Below are 23,223 nucleotides of genomic sequence, written 5' to 3' on the forward strand. Positions count from 1 at the left end.
ACGTGGATATGGGTGTATCCACTTCTCATTTTGGCGGAAATTATGAATGCATTTTCCCACGTAATATCATGAGTTGTGCCCATAAGTGGACAGTGTGGGTGGGTGCAGTTTCCTGGTGACAACGTCTACATAATGTCACCCACACCCACCATCTAATTCTTCATCGGTCATATTATTAGTTATCAAACTATCAAACCACACATGTCCACTCACTGTTCCCTAATTCACATGAATCACTTAACAAATATATTAATTCATATCCTTAAAACATAAGCCCCAACAAATCACAGCATCACAACAAGTCTGAATATGCCTGGTTTCTATCCAATGGTATGTTCTGGCATGACTAGCCAGCTAGTCACATTCCACAGGTAAGGACACCACAGGTAAGCAGCAGGAGAGTGAGCGAAAAAGAGAAAGTAAGAAAGAGAGAAAGAGAGAGAGCGCTGAAGACACCATGACTGTCATACAGTACTGGCTCCTGATGTTACTGATCTTCTCTGACGGACCCAATGCAGGTAGAGTGGCTTTGATTTTGTTGAGTCTGATACCTGACACCACTTTCAGGCTAGTGTTGGGGCGAGACGCCATGGAGGGTGGGCTCTGTGTCCAACTGTTGTTCTCAGTCAGTGGTTTACCTTTTCCCAGCTGGGAAACAGTGGATCTTGGGAAACAGTGGATATCTGGATCTGCCTGGTCTTGCCCTCTGTGGAATGCTATGACCAACGGACTCATGCATTGATGCAAAGGCCTCCAGTCCATGTTGTGTTGTGTTTAGTTTCATTAGATATGATAGATTAGATAGACACACTCTCTATTTACGCTTTGGGTATAATGGGGGTATTGTTGTGTGTGTGTTTGAGGTCTGGCCTGAACCAATAATGCAATAAGAATGTTGACGCCATGGCCATGATAAAAATGAAGTCACTTGTATCAGTTGTTCATAGAAAAAGTGAAATGTACCAAGTTTATACCACAATCTGAAAGAATCGCAGTGTTTCATTTTCCTTATTTGAGACGTTAGCATTGTTTGTATGGTTATCAATTACCATATACCGTATCAATGATGGTAACTGATACAAGCAGGCTATTGGACTCTCTCCCCTCAGCCTGATTTCTAAACTGTACAGAATGACATACAGTAGCCCAATCATTCTAACCCCTAGGAGCTATGAGAGGTATTAGCCCATTCATAAAGCATTACGAAGGCCTGTCGTATGATCGGGAGGCTCTACACAAGAGACACCAGCGAGCCAGACGAGAGACTGAGCCTCAGGACCAGATACTGCAGCTGGACTTCAGAGCTTTTCACAGGTGCCCTACTGTACTACACCATCCATTATTCAGTTAGTGACACAGGTGGACAACTGTGAGAAATATCCTCTTGAAGTAACAATAAACCTCATCAATCAATCAATCAGTAGCTACAGTGAATTGTGTCATTTTGAGACAGTATTCATGTTGAGGGCTTTGTGTCCCGTGTTGGTTTACTTCAGGGCGTTCCGGTTGCGTCTGAAGCGAGACACAGCGGGATTCTCTGAACATTTTGAGGTCCACTCTGAAAAGGGGCCCAGTACAGCTGACCTCTCCCACATATACACAGGAGAACTTGAAGGTATGTGTGATCTCTCTCTCTCTCTCTCTCTCTCTCTCTCTCTCTCTCTCTCTCTCTCTCTCTCTCTGACATCTGTCTCTCCCCCAGATGAGAGGGGTTCGACCTGCCACGGGTCTGTCCTCGAGGGTCAGTTTGAAGGCTCCATTCACACAACCAATGGGACCTATCACATAGAGCCTCTACACAGATACAGCAGCCAACAGGCCCAGCACCACTCTATCATCTACCAGGAGGAGGACCTGGGTAAGGCAACGCTGATGAATGTCTAACGAATCAACTACAACTATTCCGAACCATTCTATATGCTTTTGCTATTAACCGTTTCATATGTATGGGTTTGTAGGGCTGTTGTGTACAAAAGCAGGCCACCTTTTGTTGGTCAGAGCAGGAAGGGTTAAATCCGCACCACAGTCAGAATCCTGTTACAAAGCTCGGGGGGGTGGGACGGAATAGGGGGTTGGGACTTGGTCTGAGCCCCAGCCAAAGAAAAGACAAACCTGAGATGGTGTGAGGGTAGAAGGGGTGGAGAAGGAGGGGTGTCAGGTGATCTTTCTTCTAGGGAAGCCTTGGCAATGTTTCCATCTGAGTAGGGACTGACTCCCTGACCAGGTGGTACTCATTGTAAAGAGCCGTCATCCTGTGTGTGCATGTGTGTGTGTGTGTGTGTGTGTGTGTGTGTGTGTGTGTGTGTGTGTCTGTGTGTGTGTGTGTATGTGTGTGTGTGTGTGTGTGTGTGTGTGTGTGTGTGTGTGTGTGTGTGACAGCGTTAGATGAATTCCAGGAAAGCGCTTAGCTAGAACCATATTGTGCACACAGAGCCAAGACCCCCTGCACTGTTAAAAAAAGTGAAGTTCAAAAACTGGTTGCAACTGCACTGCCAGTAATTTAAAGCATTCAAAACCTTTTTTTCACTGGTTTTTGCAGACCATACATTAAGTACTGAAACACTTTTTTGTGATGTTTTAGGATATATGAAACAATCTTTATGAGATGCTTTGAAGTATTACATGGTGTGTTGTTACAGCAATAAATCAAGAGTTTTGAAGCACCCCTCAGAGATTCAGAACTCGAATCTAAAGGTGTTTGAGCACCAATACCATAGTGTTTTGAAACACTCCATGTACAGAATTAGAATACCTCTTTTTTTGGGAGCTACAAGACAATCTCCCCTCTGAGGTTTCCAAACACTCAATGATATGTTGACACACTCCTTATCAGGAGGCTCTACTAGGGTGTTTGTATACACTCCTGATCTGAAGTGCTATCTCTGATAGGGTGAGATGATAAATTCCTCATTGGGAGTAACTATTCATTAAAAAGGCTGGGCAGAAAAGTGTTTATAAACTGTAGGAATAACCATGTTTTTCATATATACAGTCATGAGAAAAAGTTAGGACACCCCCCAAAATATTAAGTTATTCTCTTAAAAATATGGACATATCAATATGTTATCTTCTTTCTAACAATGTCTATAGATAAAGGGGATGTAATTGAACAAAAAACTATGAAAATGTAACTTTGTAATCATTTATTTAACGAAAAATTAACAATAATGCCAATTCCTACTGAGGAAAAAGTTAGGACACCCTATGCCCTAATAGCTAGTATTGCCCCCCTTGGCTGAAATAACCTCAATTAGACGTTTCTTATAACTGTCTACAGGTCTCTGACATCAATTGGGAGAAGGTTTTTCCCACTCCTCCTTGCAGAATTCTTTCAGCTGTGTGATGTTCGAGGGGTGTCTTGCATGCACAGCCAGTTTCAAATCAATCCACAGCATCTCAATAAGATTAAGATCCGGGCTTTGACTTGACCATTCCAGAACTCTCAATTTATTTTTCTTGAGCCATTCCTTGGTAGATTTACTGGAATGTTTTGGGTCATTGTCATGTTGCATGGTCCACATCTGCTTCAGCTTCAACTTTCGAACAGATGGTCTCACATTTTCCTCAAGCACCCTCTGATACAATACAAAATTCATAGTGGATTCTATGATGGTGAGCTGACCAGGCCCTGCTGCAGAAAAGCAGCCCCAAACCATGACATTTCCACCCCCATGCTTCACAGTTGGTATGAGGTTCTTGTTCTCAAATGCTGTCTTGGTTTTGCGCCAAACATGTCTACTCTTACTGTGCCCAAATAGTTCAACTTTGGATTCATCTGTCCAAAGCACATTGTTCCAGAAGTTCTGGTCTTTCTCTAGGTGTTCTCTGGCAAACTTTAGTCTTGCCCTGATGTTTTTTTTTGACAGCAGGGGTTTCCTCCTTGCACACCTCCCATGTAATGCAAACTTGTTCAGTCTCTTTCTTATGGTGGATGCATGTACTTTGACATCAATTGTGGCAAGAGATACCTGTAGGTCTCGTGATGACATTCTGGGATTGTTGGAGACTTCTTTAAGCATCTTTTGGTCAGCTCTTAGGCTGAACTTGCTTGGGCGGCCTGACCTGGCCATGTTGGTGGTGGTTTTAAATGTTCTCCACTTGTAAATTATTTTCCGGACAGTGGAATGGCCAATTTCGAATAGTTTGGAGATCTTTTTATATCCCTTCCCAGACTCATATGCATCTACAATTTTTCTTCTGAAGGCCTCAGAGAGCTCTTTTGATCTCGCCATGGTGATGCAACTCACTTCAACAATCAAGAGCAAACCAAACTAAATATCTGAGGTTTAAATAGGACAGGCTCCTCCAAAATCCTCTGTAACGATGTTCTAATCATTTGCACCTGATATGGTGCTCTTTATTATAATTTTAGGCATTTTAAGTGGAACTAAATGTAGGGGTGTCCTAACTTTTTCCTCACAAGAAGATTGCATTTCTATTAATTACATTTTACCAATAATCTTTTAAATAATTTGTTTCAGTTGTATTTGTTTAGTTATATTACCTCAATTTTTCAATATTGTTCAAATGAATATCAAATGTCCATATGTTTGAATATGTTGAAGAAGACAAAGGTTTTCATAGGGTGTCCTAATTTTTTCTCATGACTGTATATATCACTTTAGGAATGTATGTATGTGTACACACTATATATCTATAATCTGCTATATGCTATGGTATGGTTAACTGTCAATGTATTCTTAATCACTTGGTCAACTTGTTTGTTTAATGTGCAAGATGGCCAACATCATATCGCCATGTGGGCATGAACCAAGGCAGTGTTTTTTAATAGCACATGACATCATACATATCAAACAAAAACAGTTGACCAAACAAAAACCAGGACTAAGGCAGCAGACTGTTTACCATACTAAGGAGCAATACAAACTACCATTAAGAACTTCCAAGCAGTGAAGGAGATTCCCTAGTGTCCAGGTTTCTTAGGTTACAACCTAGACTTTGTTATATTCCTTAAGTTCTTTCCTGTCTACCCTGTGGATTATTTAAGTAAAGCGGCCTTTATCTTTCAATTCTGATTCTCATCTGGTCTCTTCTCTGCTCCTGGGTCCTACATCACACAACCTCACACTGTGTTCTTGTACTGAGTCTTTCCAAGCTTTCAGTCTTACCTACACCACACCCATCAAAACAACTGGAGCTAAATTTGTGTTTCAGTAGTTTGTTCATGCTGCTTACAGACAATGTCCTGTACTTTCATTCCCTTGCCAATGTACTAGTAGGAAGTTGGGATAGATTTAGTACACAAGAACACACCAGAACCAACAGCGCCATGTTCCTTCAGTGCAATCAGTGCACCTGGCCCTGAGGTAATAGAGCCATTTTTGGATCAACTTTCTGTAGTTCTCACCTGAACCTGAGGTTTAATGAGGACTCAGCCTGTAGAGAGTGGGACACTGCCCATGTTGGTCTGTAAATACGCTGTGTGTGTGTGTGTGTGTGTGTGTGTGTGTGTGTGTGTGTGTGTGTGTGTGTGTGTGTGCAAGCAGCTATGATAGGAGGTAGGGCAGGTACTGACAGGTCCTCATGCTGCATTACGCTGAAAGAGGAGAAGCATACCCAAAAGCAAGAGTTAACCAATACCAGACCGAGGAGTGTCAGAGTGTGTGTGTGTGTGTGTGTGCGTGTATGTGTGTGCGTGTATGTGTGTGTGTGTGTGTGTGTGTGTGTGTGTGTCAGTGAGTGGTCTGTGGTTATCCATGGTCACGGGACCTCTCCTTTGAAGTCATACCACACCCAGTGTGAGAGAGAGGTTACTATCGTACATTTCCCATGCTCCCTGGGGCGTTCCCACACACCCATGCCGTCTTTCCTTCCGCTGTGTGTGTGTGTGTGTGTGTGTGTGTGTGTGTGTGTGTGTGTGTGTGTGTGAGTGTGTGAATGCGCGTGCGCATCTGGGATTAAACTCTAATTCTGTAAAAATATGTCTGGTGACTGAGGTGGTCTTGGTTTAGCTGACTGTGGCTCAGTCAGGGTCTCAAAACAAGTAGTTATTGCATTGGGCCCTAATTTTGATCGTCAGAGAAACCATACAGTAAAACCACACAGCGTGAAGGCTTGAGCAGAGGTTTTTTTGTAATCCTAGATTTAGTGCCATCTATTAGCCATTTGATTTGTTTCGAAATACACTTTAATAGATTTTCAAACATGGAACTCTACATTCATTCATTCAGTGAAGTCGACTCCATCTGGTTTAGTTATTTAAGTTGGCAAAGGACCATTGGCGAGAAAAGCCCTTGTTAGAGAGTTTTGGCTGCACGGTCCAGAAACTCCTGCATACTTCTCTTGCATTTGCTTACATTAGTTTCCCTATGCATGCATACTTGAGACACATTCCAACTTCAATAGAGGAAGAGTACATGGGGGAAGTCTGGAAATAATTTAGTCAATGGGTCAACGCCCCTCCCCCACCAGCCCCACCCATGCCATCAAAAGAGCCATGTCGCTGTCTCTCATTGGCTGACTGTGCTTCATTAGGATGGTGTGACCCAATCATGTTATGTCTCTCTCTGTGTTTGATCTGCTGAGAAGTCGTTAGCTGTGGCGTGATAACAGCAATATTTAATCTCGGGTACAGTTGGCCAGAAGTCACACACAAAGCTGTTATAGGCCATAATATGTTATAAAAATGAGCTCACAAGATGTGATTGTGATTTCAGATGGGAAATACAGCTACTTTGATATTCCCACCAACCTTTACTCATAGCTCATGATAGCTAGGTAATGTGGCATGGGAATATAGATACTTGGTGGTGGCCACACATGTTTGCTAATATGAGTATTTGCCTATGTCAATATGTCTTTGGTTGGTGCATATTGCTGAGCACATTTCTGTTTGTGGATTTCTATACAGTCTATCTAGGATGTCATCTTAAATCTGCCACATACTTCATTTATGTTTTATATCATTTTATGAGTAGATTTTCATCCATGATATTTTTCATAACTTTATGTATCAAAAATGAAAATATATTGTGTTGAAAAGTCATTACATGAAGAAGCATGGCTAGATAGTGTTAGATGATGACATTCTTCACATGCTGTGCAAGGTTCAGTCTATGAACCTGACAGAATCCATTGCAAAACCAACTTATCTTCGCTGCTGTAAGAAACATCGACGACTTTGCCAATGCATCATACTGTATGTGCCAATTTATGCATGCAGAATGTCTCCCTAGACAACAATTACTCAATTATTTCAACAAGCTGTAATAGCTCTTGGGTCTCGGAGGCATTACAAATTCAGACAGATCGTGATGTACACGACCGATCACAGAGACGTCCTCAGCTAAAGGCGATTGGCAAATAATATTTCTCTTGTCTAAGATAGCCCTAGTGCTGTAAAGAGTCTCATGTTCCATATGTGTAATGGAGGTGGTTTGAAACCACGCTCACATTATGAGTAGCGTTTCCTGAGTCATGAGGACCTGTCTTAGTTCCCTCAGCTAATGTCTTGGCTTGGGCTTAGTGGGCAAAACAGACCATTGAGTTGAGTTAGACAATGCATATCAGCTATATAAACTACAGTACTGTGAGCAAAAGGAAAGAGAAATCTTTTGGTGGCCGTCATATGCATTTACTGGGCCATAAAGTAATGCATTTTGACCTATGCACCTCAAAGTAAACAGTAATAAATAACTGCCTCACGAGACGTAGATTACAGATCTGTTTCCCACCCGGGGATTTTCCATGTCATGAGATCCTTTGTCCAGAAACACCACCACACTTATCTATCCATTTACCTGCAATTACGTCCTTATTGATAAAACACAATTCTCATAACCATTTAATCAAATTCATGAAAAAAACAACGTGCTTGTCCATTTCAACACAACAAATACAGCTGTACTACTCTGTGTTCACAGCTTTCCACCACAGATGAAATGCTGTATGGGTCTGTCTGTGGACTCAGTCATTTAGTAGGCCTATGTGTTTCTCTGCCCATGTTTTACACCTGTATGTGTTAGGGTTTGTTTATGTACACACAGATCACCTTCCCATGGGAAGCAGCCATGACGGGTTCTGCGGGGCCAAAAGTCTGCAGCGCCTTGCCCAAAGCTATAGACCAAATGAGGTAGGGCAGACCAGACATCTCCTCAATGTACACACACACACACACACACACACACACACACACACACACACACACACACACACACACACACACACACACACACACACACACACACACACACACTCTCTCTCTCTGCCCTACTTTATGTTTTTATCCTCCTTCCTTTTCCTCTCTTTGTTTCCTCATCTGTGAAACCAATCATGTCAATCAACCTCTAGATACCATAAAATAACCATTGTTGTGTTGGACTAGCAAGGTTGTGTAACCAATTTGAGCTGGTAAACTCACTCCTCAAGTTCAAATACCCCCCAACCCGTGCTGTCGAATTGCTAGCTTTTCGGTCGTGCAACTGCTGAACATCGGGGATTTGAGGAGACGGTCACGTGTGTTGGCAATTCAGAGGTCGCAGGTTTGAAACACGTGTGGAGCAACTCGGAGTGTGAGGCTACTGTTTGCAACAACTTGACATATGTTACATTGGTGCCGTGACCCAGATATGCAGTTGGGTTCAGCTTAACGGCTGGACATGCTGTGGTGTTGTGAGGGGTGTTTTGAGGGGTGAGTGTAACCGAGTTGAGATGGTAAACTCACTTCTCAAGTTCAAATACCCCCACATGCGCTGTCAAATTGCTTGCTTTTTGGTGGTGCAACTGGTCAACATTGAGTATTTGAGGTGACGGTCATGTGTGTTGGCAATTCAGAGGCTACTGTTTGCAACAACATCTGTTGTACAGACTGGTTCAATATTGATTTGCTTGTTTTTCCTTTGTAGATGATCTACAGGTAGAGTACTGTAGTTGAAGTATTGTAGGACATAAGCAGCATATCATAAACCATGTAAATTGATTTAATAAACAGCAGTTATGGCTTTCCGTGCCAGCTCTACATACTGTACTGCCAACTCTATTTACTCAATGGCATTGTTGACACTAACAGGGTTGCAGTCCTTAGTTCTTTCTCTACAATAGAGTATCCGGGACAATTAAACTATAAAGAACATATTGTAAAGGTGCAGTATTTATAGATGCATGCTTGCCATCAAACGTCATGTCCATTATTTTGTCATGAAATCATGAAATGGTTCCAGCAGATGTTCTTGTCCTGTGGACTCCCTGTCCCTGACGCCCCCTGATGTCCCCTCAGATACTGTCTCATAGGTGACTGTCCCTGTGGTCACCACTCTCCGCCCCATGAGGCATTCACAATCTGACCTTGCTAGAAAGGACGGAAATATTATGCTTTATATAACAACAAATGTGAATCTAATCAAAACACCCAACCTTAACCCTTGATATAACTTGAACCCTTACTATAAAACTAGATTAAGAGCATATGGCTGATGATAGCTCTAGTAATATATCATTCTGTCCTCTCTAGCATGGCCATCTAGTGATTACTATTCTATATGACATGTGTAAATCAGGTGTTAATATTTTCACAGGAAGCACCAGTGAGCAGGTCCAAGAGGACGGTGGACCACTCCAAGACTAGCTGCCTGCTCCATCTCTATGCCGACCATCGCTACTACAGGAAGTTCAAGACCATCGAGGCTGTTGTGGCTCAGGTGATTGGTCGGAAAAGAGGGGGTTCAATATTATAACATCAGTTGTGATTTAAGGTCTTTGCTACAAGCATCTGCCCTGTGACCAAATTACAAGATATTTGAGATTTTTGAACACTTAGTTTCCAAAGTTATGTAAAAAAATACCCAAATAAATTATTCTAGAAATGGGTACAGCATTTTTCATCCTTTCCACATGCCATTAGGGTGCTTGTTTGATGGTAGACAGGTTTGGAGGTCTGCCTAATGAACCCATGTTCTATAAAGAGCCAGCGAATATGCAGTCCATGTGAAACCCTAGCGAAGCATGTGAACTGGTGTTATTATGTAACATTGGTGTACCACAGATAACGTGTCAGGATATCCCTGTATTTTGCTAACTTTGTTCTATTTACAAAACCTGTTCTGGCATGTCACATTCGGGACTGAAGAGTACACAATTTGGCCTAACTGTACAAAAGTTCATTGACTTTTTGTGTTGGGTTATTTTCACTTGTCTGTTGAGCATTGTCCAGCATATTTGGGCCTTGAAATGTCGGAACTCCTTTCTGGGAATTTTGTTTTTCCATGGCTATATAACCAAATAGTTTTAACCCTTTATGTACTACGTTTAGGATGACAGTTATGTAACATGTCAGTCTAAAGTGTCTGTCACATACAATAGGTCATGGTGATCAGGCATGAAACAGGCACCAAAATAATCCCACACAATTCAGACTGTGTAATGACATAATGGGGAAGTTCAACCCCCCAAAGCTGCTATTCAGTCATACGAATAGATAAAGAAGATGTTCAAATTCCACAAGTGTTCATTTGCATGCATGAGTTTATTCACTTTTCATTATTTCTTTGATGATTTTGAATAATTTTCTCGAGGTTGTGCATTAATATCAAGACCAATGGTGGACTTGGCAGCACTGCACCCACTGGGGGGTGATCCCCCACTCTCTTCAGTGCCATCCCCTCTCTCCCTAAGACCAAACAGCTGCCATGGCTGCATACAGGGCAGGATTACAAAGAGGAGGGAGCAAGAGCTCCCAGAGTGCACAGTGCTGTATGGGTGCCAAGGCTTTCCATCAGGCGTGAGTGCCACTGCTACCCCACATGGCCAGGGTAGAGGGCATATCAACACTGGTTCAGTGCCTTGCATCCCCCCCTTACAGACCTCTCAGCCCTCTGCCAGCTACCCCCAGTGGTATGTAGTAACACCACCACCCGTGCCATGCACAACTGTATAAATGTGTCAGCAGAGGCTGCCAATATCGTCACCGAGCCAGTTTACCACAGTGTCCTTACTATTAGGGGCTATGTTACAATAACCCCGCTTGTGTACCACAGAGTTGTGTGACGTTAGTGCCATGCCCACAGCTATGTCCCAGTCCCAGAGGGCCGCAACGGAGAGACCTGTTGTGAACTCTCCCCCCATTGGCCGCTTGACCACCTGGGAGGCAGCTGCGCAACAAACGTCACTGCCATGATTTAAGTGTCTGAGTAGAGACACTGAACCATGGTGACGGAGGGACGAGAGGTCAGATGATGATCAGATCATGATGTGCTTGTAGGGTAAAGGGCATGTCCCACACCAGCATGGGAGTGACATAACTACACCAATAATAGCTCCATGAAACATCTCAGGAATGGAAATAGAACCTGTTTGAGGAACTTCATCTTTGTAACCATTTTTGTGTGGTGTGTGACTACTCCCTTTTTGATGGGGGAAGGGGGCTTCTAAAATGTAGAATTTTTATGTCATGGCCGAGACGTTTGGCTGAGAGACTATACGCTGTGCGGTATGACAGTGAGTGATAGTATATATATCTATGGAGGGAAGTATGTTCACCTCTATTATAGCCCACGGTCACTTGGGACATCAGAGCTCAAGGTAGGATTAGTGTAGTCAATGTTCTTAATGGCAGTGATTCTATTTATTCTGGCCTTACATTGCTCTTCCAGTCCCAAGCACCTCTCCTGACCTCCGATCACACTCTTTCCATCCTAGAACAGATATATTGACGTTTTCTCTGGTCCCTTGCCAGCCGTTGTCCTGACCATCCAATGTGTTTATTTTTAAAGCAAGCATTGTGAATGAAGACCGCATTGTGAATGCCTACGGTGTTGTTGTCACTCACTAGAGGTGACCTACGTCACTGGACAGAAGAGAAGCTGAGGACAATGTTTTGACCCGTCATAGAGACATCAATATTTATTGCTGTAACCTGGATCATTTTCTAAAAAAATGTATTGAGGGATGAGTCGCATGATGAGGCGTTACACATGAATAGAACACTCATTCATTAATTCACTATTTCATTCATCACATACATTCTGTGTTGTCGCCCCCCCCCCCCCCCCTCAGGTGGCTTCCTACATCAGAGCAGTGAATGACATCTATGACAAGGCAGACTTTGACGGCATCAACCTAATCAACTTCAAAGTGAAATCCCTCAAGGTAAGATATCCAACATTCTCACAATGACAATAGTGTTCAGAAGCTCAGCCACTTTAGATGTGCTGCATAGCTTGATCTTGATATAAGCAATTCACAAACTAGACATGTTTTCCCTTCCTCTCCTTCCTCATTGGACTGAATGAAATATGAAGTCAATATGTCTCCTAGGTGATCACAGAGGAGGACAAGACGGACCCCCTGAATCGGCCCTTCATCGGCTCAGAGAGCCTGTTGAGCCTGTTCTCTGAGAATAACTGGGGGGACTACTGCCTGTCCTACCTGCTGACCAGCAGAGACTTCAGCGGAGTACTTGGCCTGGCCTGGGAGGGCAAGGCTGGTGAGACACTAACAAACACACACACACACGCACGCAGACACACACTGACACACAACACACACTGCTAGTCTAGCCTGTCTTAGCAACAGTTATGCTGACTTGGCTTAGCACCATCTCAGCCATTTATTTGCAAAGGTGCAAGGTTATCATCCCAAGTCAAGATAGGGTGACAGTGTATTCAGCCTTGAAGGAACTGCAGATTCTGCAGGTGACCTTGAAGGAGGTTGCTGAAATTATTTGCTATGTGCTGTAATGTTTTGGGAACATTTGTTGGTAAAATGTTTAGTCTCTGTGTAGCACACCTCTGGTAACACACAGTGCTACCAATCTGTGAACAATGTGACATTTTTCGAATGTCATTGGGGATTCACATAGCTTTTGACAAAGACTTCTCTGTGGTAGTATTATGTTGTTTGGGAGAAAGGGGGTTGGGGGTGGGACTCTTTTCCAAAATGAGTGCAGACCATTGGGTGTTACCATCGCATTTTCAGCTATGGAGACTTTCATTGGTTAATCAGAGGGGCGTGGAAGAAGTCTTTCAAGGTGACATGTGATCAGAGAGTGTTGAACCCCTGGCCCCTGTCTCACCCCGCCCCCCAGACGTCTTCAGCATTCCACAACGTGGTCACTGGTGAGCTGGTCTCACATGAGGACACACACACACACACACACACACACACAGACACGCACGCAGGCACGCACGCACACACGCATGCACACGCACGTATGCACACACGCATGCATACACACGCATGCACACACGCACACACGCATGCACGCACACACGCACGCACGCAGTGCGGGTGAGAGACAGATAACCTTTCTATAGAACCACAGTATCACCATATTCGAAATACTCTTCTTCTAGGCCTAGGAGGTGTGAGTGGGTAACATGAACTCCTTGTTATGGTGATATAAACTCAGAGACCCCTGGTTGGGCCCCCCCCCCGACCCCCCCCCCGACCCCCCCCCCCCCCCCCCCCCCCAGTCATTCAGACCTCCGCTCCTCGCCACACACACACACACCACACTGGGTGTGTTCAGAGCTTTCTCTCTGTCAATGGGTGGGGGTGGGGCGCAACCTCCCAGTCAAGCCTTCACACCAGTAAAATTCCTACTCCAAAGTCGTGAGCTGAGGGATGAATAGTAATGTTACAACAATACAGGTTTCAAGAACTTTATAAAACAACATGGTTGTTGGCTAACGGTTGTTTTCCCATGTAGCAAAATTAGGTGTAGGTAACAGAACACTTCTTGTTATCATCCTGTGTATGAAGTTTTAAACTGTGAAATCCGTTTTACATAAAGGCACTGTTGATAAATTCAGCCAGCCATGAGTGCAGAATGCTATACATCCTAATCATCTAAAATAACCAAGTGGCCCTGACCAAAATTATATCATAAATAGAGTAAGAGCACAATGTAGGGAATCTGGAGAAATTAAAAGAAAACATTCCGTCACCCCCCCCCCCCCCTCCCCCCTCTACCCCTCCCAGCTATGTCTGGCTCACTGAGCCGCCCAGCACTGCACAGGACCAAAACACTCTGTTTACTGATCCAGACAAGCGCTGGACGAAAACAACTCAGCCTGTCCTTAGCTCAGTGGAACAGCCAACCTGACATAGTAGCACGAGCTCGGCCCCCACAGAAACAGAGGAGACATCGCTCATCAAGGACTTGCATCGTTTGTCAACTCGTGACGTTTGGGCCTTGGACAATGGGTCAGTCGTGCCAAAGTACACAGTTCATTATGACAGTCCACCTCCGCCCATCTGTCTCCATGGGAGTCCTCACTCAAAGAAGAGCCTGATCAGATCCCAGCCCAGCTCTCTTCTATTGTTTGTTTGTTTGTTTGTGCCAGACCGTGAGAGAGAGTATTTGTTTGTAGATTTGAGTGTTGTGCAGAACTTGTGTTTCTATGTTGTGCATGTGTCTGTGGACATGTGTTTTTGTGTGTGTGTGTGTGTGTGTGTGCGTGTGTGTGTGTGTGTGTATTGTGTATGCGCCCGTGTGTGTGTGTAAGGAGTAACGGCATCCTCCATCCAGGGTGATGTTGATATGGTCACTAATAATAGGGGCATTCATCAGAGCTCTCTGTTAAGGGAAGAGGAGGGGATATAAACAGATTGTGTAGCAGTTGGCTCGGCCCAAACCACAGCCTGGGCTCACAGTACGCACACGGTTCCAAAGCCTTGCTCTTTCTAGGAAACAGAACTCTCTGAATAGCCCTTTAACAAGCCTGTCTTCCAATGACAGTTGGCAGTTACAGGATTTAAAAAAAAAATAATAGTTTGTTTGTGTGTGTGTGTGTGTGTGTGTGTGTGTGTGTGTGTGTGTGTGTGTGTTGCATTCTTGATTCCGTGGCTGGAAGCTTCTGACTGTGAAATCCCTCATGCCATGTGTACATTAGCTTTGCTCACTCAAGCAGGGACGTCTTTTGATGATGATCCTTCTAATTTTTCTGATTTGTAGTTCTTGGAAGGATAAACACTTTCTGACCAATGTACAGTCGAATAACAGACTCTTCCACCAGTCACTGTGGGTTAGACAGAAGGGGAAACGGGGGAGTCTTGTTTTTGAGGTCCAACTTGTTATTGTAGTGCAACCCCTTGAATGACTTGTGGTATGATATGTGGAGGCCCTGGGTGAATGTTGTTTGTCACTCAGACTTGGAAAGGCCCTGCCAGCCTCTCTAACTGATAGCTTTTGCACACATTCACTCACCTTCCCTTTACCCCAAAATCTCTTAGAGAGCCCATTGGTGCTGTTGACGTATTACGTAAGAGCTGTTACGTAAGGAGCACATGCCTGCATTCGAAGAACCTGATACGTAAAACCTATACCAGGCATGGGCAGATGTAGGGGACAAACTGCGGGAGAGGTCAGCTCTTTGGTTATCATTACATATGTCTCATATGATGAACATGAAGCTGATGGTGATGGTGATGGTGATGATGATGATGATGGTGATGGTGATGATGATGAAGAAGCTGATGACGATAGTGATAATGAGTACTCTAATGATGATGATGATCATGATCAGGGTGATGATTAACAATGATGGAAAGAAAACTAATGAAAATGATAGATTATTAGTTGTATTGTAGTTGTATTGGTTCTCCTCAGTGTTCGTGCCGATAATTTCCCTCCACCTAAAAAGCAGGACTGACCCTGTATTGAGGCTACAGTAAGTGAGAGGTCACCTCTTATATCATAATCCCTTGTCAGCTCAGCTGCACGACACATCTTCAAATAACCAACCTGCTGGAGCTCATTTTAACTGACAATATGGGCCTCTCTCATAATAACCCAACAGTGGACCAGCTAGCTGGAGAATGATGTCACAGCTATGTGTTTCATTTTAAAAAGCTGTTAACAGCCCAGCTGTTAGTAATAGAAGGGAAGTAGCTCGCCTAGCAGGAGCCTTACATAACTCAACAGTCATGGGATGCCATGGGCAGAGAGGCTGACTGCCCCAAAGGCTTTCATCTGCCACAGTGATATCTCAGCAGGTCTGTTGGTCTGTCCACACCTCCATTGTCGCTCATGGCCTGGAGACACCAAAGCCCTGACAAATACACCACCACTGTTGTTTTAAGGTATTTACTGAAGAGACGCTGAAGGTCGGTTATGCAACCTAGAATGCAAACAATATACTGTTGGGTGGAAAAAGATTAAAAAAACAGTAAGACCCCATCTCCTGCTGTTGGATTGGTTATTACACAGTTTTTAACATAGTTGTAACATATTAATAAAACTACCTGTCAGTGTAGCAAAGGTTAAGCAAGCTATGTCAACACCTACCTGTTAAATATGGAACATCCATTATTCATCTGTCTACATGCTGCAAAACAAATGTCCCCCTTGAGATAATAAAGATTCTACTGATGCATTCCTCTTTTGCTCTACATTTCTTAGGGAACTGGGGAGGGATTTGTTCGCGACACACAGCCATGCAGAACAGGCCTAACTCCAGCCTGAACACAGGCCTGATCACATTGCAGAACTACGGCCGGTACCTGCCCCCCCGACACGTCCAGCTCACACTGGCCCATGAGTTGGGACACAGCCTGGGAGGCCCTGTGAGTACTGTGTGTTCATTCTAACTCTAGAACTCCAGTTTAGAACTCCAGTTGCTCCTCTACAGTGAGATGAAGGAGGATTAGACATTAGACAGTGATGTCAAACATCTCAAGATTATTTTGGAAAGCTCAATGGGAGCTCAATGCAACTTGGAACTTCCACATGACATGAAATTAACCGAATGGAACTGAATGGAGCTGGATGGAGCTGGATGGAGCTGGATGGAGCAGTAGGGAGTAGTTTGTTCATATGTATACATATACATATATGTATAAAAAAGGACACATCATTTAATTACCTGACCTGTGATGTAGTAGTATAGTACACACATGCTTGTTGCCCCCTATGGGGTTAATTCATTGCAGGAGTTGAACTGGTCCATAACAAATTATCTGTGAATAATTCACTTTCCGCGGACATTATAAAGCTTGATCTTTATACCTTTAAAGCTTGACTGGGGTATTTTATTTGAGAATTTTGGCTCAGGCTTACACATTATTTAATAGGTTGCCGTAAAAGCAAGTGGAGGCTTACAATGTTTCCCTCTCACCCACCACAGGTGCAACCCACACACATGCACATGTGCACACACACATGCATGTGGGTGACCTTTCTCCCACTGCCTCAAATACCAAACCCCCCAACCTCTCACTCACTTTCCCCTCAGCTGGCGCCCCCAGTAATGTTATTCACACTTCCGTGGATTCTTCCCAGGCGTTGCTGCTCAGATTAGATCTGCTACAGCATCTGTTCCTGGCCCGTTCCTAAGGTTTCTGACCCAGCGCCATAGGTTACCCAGATTCTGCTGACAGGCATGGCTCATTGTTTCCAGAAGAGGAGAGGAGAGGGTACTGGGACAGAGGGCATGGAGTACCAGTATCCTCTCCTCTTCTGGAAACAATGAGCCATGTGGTTCTTCACCTGAGATTTATGATTGGGAGAGAGGGGGGGGGGGGGGGGGAGGGTGAAAGGGGAGAGGCTCCGCCAGACCTTTTGCCTACTTCATGACGCACTGCCATGGTGTCTGCAAACCGTCCTTGTGTTTGCAATCTGACCCGACCTGGCCCTCAGAGATAGAGAAGGAGAGGCGAAGATAGAGGCTTGGGAGAGAAAATAGGGAGAGAGAAACGTTTGAGAAGACGACAGAAGGAATAGTGAGAGATGAGAAGGACGAGCAAAAGAAGGATCACAACTGCTACGAAGGGGTCTTGCAGCCATTCGTCTCACAAAAATGTTTGTCACATCCCTGCATTGTTCAAAGTGGCTGTTGTGCACAGTGCACAGTCCCTTGGTGCTTGAATCAATCTGAAATGAGACAAACTCAAGAATTTCCCACAGATTAAAACAATTGAATTGTTTTGGTAGAGACTGATACAAAGAGAAACTCAGCCATGGTCAGATGGCCCCAGGGCTGAGCCACTATCTGTGATGTCCTTGGTGAAAGTCAGTTGTTATTAAAACACTGCATTCCTCTTGCAGATCCATGAGCAGCAGTGGCACGGCACTTTCACTGGCCTGAAATGACCTTCTCATAAGTAACAGACAATTGAATTCAGCAATACAGGGATTTGATTCAGTCTTAAGCTTGGTGATCATGAGGGTAATTCAATATTTTGTTGTTTTAAATGTGTGTCCAGAGTCATTCCAATCCATACAAATCCTTCCAGTAATATTACTTTAGATAAATAAAGGATACGTAATAATTGCTTTATTTTCATCAAGTGAAATGATTGAATGTGACCTGAGAGAAATATCTGAGTATGTGTTATGAGTTAATGGCGATAATCCTGTACTGTCATCGACAAAGACAAAACTGTATTAGTATTAGGTTGTTCCACCATGAAGTAAGACGCTGATGTTCTGTGTTTTGTCTGTCTCAGCACGATGAAGGTTTTGATTGTGGGAACCTGGGTTCCACTGGAGGGAAAGGCAGGTACCTGATGTTCCCTGAAGCCACCGACGAGGTCCTGGAGAACAATGACAAGTTTTCCCCGTGCAGTGTCAAGCACATCAGCATGCTCTTGAACCTGAAGAAGGACGACTGCTTTGTGGGTGAGGGGCTGTGTCTCGGGAGGTGTGTGTGTATGTGCGTGCGTGTGTGTGTGTGTGTGTGTGTGTGTGACTGCCTGTCTGTCTTTGTCTGTTATTCTATTCTTTTCATATGACACTATTCATCTGAGTCAACAATCTCCATGTGTGTTGAGTCTTGTGTTCTAGCTACTGTATGTTCTGTCCTGTCAGTCAGTGACCTGCCGATCTGCGGGAACAATATCGTGGAGGAGGGAGAGGAGTGTGACATTGGACACAATGAAACAGACCCCTGCTGCTACAGCGCTAAGCAGCCTGTGGGGACCCAGTGTCACCTGAAGCCTGACAAACAGTGCAGGTACAGTATACTTTTGCTTTTGACAAAACCATCATTGAGACAGGAGAAGGTGAAGTTTACCAAACACACTTTTGTGTATACACTAATAATATTTTGGTATTTTTTCTAATATGAGTCTGTGGGTAACATCAAGCTAAAATATCTGTGCACTCCAGGGGAGGCTAGTGGAGGTAGAAATCGGAGGATGGGCTCATTGTAATGCATAGAATGGAATAAGGAATGGTATCAAACACACCATTCCTCATTCCATTTCATGCATTACAATGAGCCCGCCCTCCAATTTCTACCTCCACCAGCCTCCACTGGTGCACCCACTGTGATGTATTTGATTGTTTACACATAGTTTTTGGCTCTGAGGGGTTGTGGTTATGGGTAGAGCTACAGTAGTTACCTCATTTCATGCCTTCTAAATCAAAAGAGCATACCGCATTAGACATGCATTTTTTAAGATGTTTCGTTTTCTTTGATATCTTTGTCTCATTACATCTCTGCGTTTATGTGTGTGTGTGTGTGTGTGTGTGTGTGTGTGTGTGTGTGTGTGTGTGTGTGTGTGTGTGTCTGTCTGTCTGTCTGTCTGTCTGTCTGTCTGTCTGTCGTCTGTCCATCCATCTCTCTGCCCATCCATCCTTCCCTAAGTCCAAGCCAGGGCCTGTGCTGCGGTTCTGCGTGTACGTTTAAGACCCAGGGAGAGAGCTGTGAGGAGGAGTCAGACTGTCAGAAGGAGTGCTTGTGTTCTGGCCTGTCCCCCGTCTGCCCTGAGCCCAGCCCCAAGGCTGACATGACCGTATGCAGTCTGGGAACACGCATCTGTCGCAATGGGGTGAGTTGGAGCGCCAGGCCAGGGAATGACTCAACATTTTCACCCATTACACCCATCCTTTGAATCCTTTTCATGTAATAAAACTGTCTAGTTTCAATCCCTGAATCGCAAATAAACCCTTAAATCCTACACTGTACTGTATGCACTTGTTGAGATCTAAGAGGATTTGATAGAAAAAAACAATAAAGTAGTAGCTCAATCTTGCCCTCATCTTAGAAGGTAAAATATTTCCCATAGTCACGTACACCTATCCAGTACCCTCAAATCTCCACAAGTGCATAAGGGACGAGGGGTTAGGGGTTGATTTGTTATCGGGGGATGGCGGGACAGGGGGTTCTCTGCTGCTTATTTCCTCCGCCATAGGTACCATCTTGAGTGAATTTCCTCCCTTGTTTCATCTCATTCAGATGATGAATTGTTTCTGAGTAGAGGGAAGACTTTATGGATGTAATGTATTGCTCAACATTCAAACGGTGAATTCCAAATGTATGTCTCTCCAGAGGGGGGATACATCCTGAAATTAGAGAACTAAGCCAGAATCCAGTTCAACTTTGGAACACGGAACAATGTTAACTGAACACGCATGTTTAGGATTTGTAGAGGCCTGTCTGGCAGCACTCACAGACATGTTTTTTTCTCCGTGAGGAACCATTCTCTATCAGTGTCCATCTCAGACTAATCTCTCATCTTACTCCTGCTCTCTTTCCCCCTCTTTATTTTTTTCCCTTCCTCTCCCTCCCTCTCCCCCTCTTCTCTCTCTCCCCATCTTCTTCCCTCTCTCTCCCTTTTGTCTCCCAGTCCTGTGCAGAGTCTCTGTGTGTGAAGCATGGCCTGGAGCAGTGTGACTGTCATGGAGACTCCAAGAAGGACAAATGCCACATGTGCTGTCAACAGCTGGGTAACCATCATGGCTCCTTGGGAGGCACACGCTTGACTTAATGTAAAATAAACAAATAGAATGTATACAAAGAAATGTTTGTCCTTCATCTATAAACAGAATTGCCTTAGGCACTCAGGTATGATTTTATGGAGTATGATAAGCCTTATAAATATGAAGAATTCATAGTTAGGACCATATTCTCTCATGTTTCCCCTCCTCAGACAAGCCAGAGACCTGCGCCAGCACCACATCCTCAGTCCTGACCAGACAGTTCCAAGGGAAGCATGTGGCGTTGGTGGCTGGGGCGCCATGCTCAGGCAAGCAGGGCTACTGTGACAAGTTCCAGGTGTGTCGTATACTGGATGCCGACGGCCCCATCGCTAGGCTGAAGAACTCCTTCCTACACCTGGACGAGTTTGACAACCTGGCCGAGTGGATGGAGGTACACCCACTTCTATGCCACTTCCCTGAAGTGTGCCTTCTCCTATAACACTTTTTACTGGGATCTCAACCATAGAGAATAGAACAGTATTATCTCTATGGGCCTAACTATGTATGAAACTAGTTTGTGTTAGTGTCGTGGTCTAGGAGGGTTAATCAAATAACGTGACGTGTTTACTCTCTGTGTTTACTCACACCAGATGTGGCAGATGTTTCGATGTTCTCCACTCAGATGTTCCAGCTTCAGTTTTCTTTGAGGTTTTTTGTCTCGCTAGAAGACACGGCAAATCAGGAATGCCCAGTGGGATGTTCGAACTTACTCAGGTCACACATCAGCTTGAGTTAGAGACAGACTCTGACCCTTGGCAGAGTTTTTAAATGTACCACTCTGTCCCTCTGACCTGGCCTGGTCTTTAGCTTATTATTCATTTTCTATAGTCAATATCTCAACATCCATAACTCAGAGTTAATGACTAGTCTTTGACCTGGTTGGAGTGTTGCCTTACACAAAGCAGTAGTGTTTTTCCCAGACTACAGCTGAAGCTGTCAGTGTAAGCTCATTAGTTACAAACCAATTTGTGACACTTATTTGATTGTTGGTTTTTATTTTATTGCAATGGGCTCTTTTCTAAATACATTGTGTACAATAGCTTCAAGTCATTGTGAATTAATGATGAGGTGATTGGGGACACCTAACAGTTTATCTGTGTGGATTGAAGCAGTGTTAGGATGGTGTTTGAGATGTCCTCTCTTGTCTTCCACAGGCATACTGGTGGGCCATCCTCCTGGCTATCTTAACCCTGTCTGCGTTGATGGGCTGCACTGTGTGCCTGGGTGGACGCAGCCTGGACTTGGACGACCCTGAGTAGTCCCCCCTACCCCCCTACCCCCCTACGAGCTGTGACTTCTGACCCTGTCTCCATCTCTCACAGTGACACACTGACACTGCCCGATCAAGTTGAACCAGTCACAAGTTGACCTCAATGTCTGGCTAGTGTGGATATTGAAATCCCTGTCCCCTGTCTCCACCTCGGAAAATGACACAATGACATTATTGCTGCACCAGCTCCAACCTGTCCGGAGTTTGCCTTCAGATCTTTCGCTGCTTGTAGAGGACAGAATGCATTGACTCTCCTTGACACCTTGTTCTTTTGTGCAATTAATATGTCCATCAAATTGTCTGTCTGCCGTATATATGAACAAGTTCTCAGAACCCTCTGTGCCAATGCCAAAAGCAGTATTGCTGGCCCGGTGCTTTTTTTTTAGCTCCACCTGTCCATCCAGGCAGGAGCTGAGATAGATGGGCCTCCTCTCTCCCCTCCCTGGTGTGTCCCTGTGACACAATTAACCCGAGTATTAAGGACAGGATGAATGACGGACAGATGCTAGTCACCTGTATGCTGAGCCTGATGCTCTGGCTCATACTCAATCAATTGTAGATAGTGGGTTTCATGATACCCTTGAAGCATAATATTGTTATTCTTGTGCAGCCAAGATTGCAAATTAGAAATTAAGTTTGAAATGCAGTTAGCAGTTTTAGTTTCACACTGTGTGGGCATTGTTTTGATGGCAATATGAATACACACATTCATGATTGGCACTCAAGATCAACCTTATTAGCCTGTAAAATAATGCTTTACAGAATACATTCAGCCCAACATGTAGAGCAGCACCGCTGAGGGGTGACTATCAGTCATTCTCATAGAACTGTTTGGCGTTGGTGGGTTACCCTGACATAAGTGATTATGGTGTCAGAGTCTCAGGGACGCAATGGAATCAGGGAGGGTTATTTGGGTGTAGCAGGAGAACTCACACTTATAACTCTAAATGGGACTGTGTTCCTATTGTTGAAAGAAATTTCCTGTACAAATATGTGATATGACCCTATTTTGTTGACTTAGACTGATGTTTTTTGAAGAGTAGAATGCAACCTTGGTTTATGGGTGTGGTATGTTGTGTGATTGCTGTAGATTGTGTACTTTTGATTAATCAGTAGTTGATATGTGTCTGCTGTTTGTACAGTACAGTACAGTTGTATGTTGTATGTGTATGTTATGTGTGATACCTCTATGTCTGTACGCTACTTGGAACCTGAATTTCCCCCTGGGATAAATAAAGTTTCTATCTATCTATCTATCTATCTATCTACAGATGGGAATTGATGACTGAAGGTT

At 44.1% G+C, this 23,223-nt stretch overlaps 1 protein-coding gene across 1 annotated transcript; it reads left to right on the forward strand.

The window, feature by feature from the left end:
* Nucleotides 1-409: 409 nt before the first annotated feature.
* Nucleotides 410-23,187, forward strand: LOC310806032 (disintegrin and metalloproteinase domain-containing protein 10). The gene is made up of 15 exons (XM_083671973.1): nucleotides 410-518; nucleotides 1,170-1,314; nucleotides 1,497-1,615; nucleotides 1,703-1,858; nucleotides 8,007-8,092; nucleotides 9,534-9,656; nucleotides 12,010-12,102; nucleotides 12,271-12,439; nucleotides 16,358-16,521; nucleotides 18,403-18,574; nucleotides 18,764-18,908; nucleotides 19,545-19,728; nucleotides 20,527-20,626; nucleotides 20,830-21,050; nucleotides 21,814-23,187. The coding sequence occupies exons 1-15, from the start codon at nucleotides 458-460 to the stop codon at nucleotides 21,916-21,918; spliced, it is 2,043 nt and encodes a 680-aa protein (XP_083528099.1). The 5' UTR covers nucleotides 410-457; the 3' UTR covers nucleotides 21,919-23,187.
* The last annotated feature ends 36 nt before the right edge of the window (nucleotides 23,188-23,223 follow it).

Source organism: Argentina silus (assembly GCF_951799395.1).
Source record: "Argentina silus genome assembly, chromosome: 6".
Lineage (NCBI taxonomy): Eukaryota > Metazoa > Chordata > Actinopteri > Argentiniformes > Argentinidae > Argentina > Argentina silus.

Bases quoted from the DNA above. Each gene is read 5' to 3' on its own strand.
- LOC310806032 (XM_083671973.1), top strand. From the start codon at position 458: ATGACTGTCATACAGTACTGGCTCCTGATGTTACTGATCTTCTCTGAC. The intron at 1,315-1,496 runs GTGCCCTACTGT...GGTTTACTTCAG, and splicing joins GACTTCAGAGCTTTTCACAG to GGCGTTCCGGTTGCGTCTGA. The intron at 20,627-20,829 runs GTAACCATCATG...TCCCCTCCTCAG, and splicing joins CATGTGCTGTCAACAGCTGG to ACAAGCCAGAGACCTGCGCC.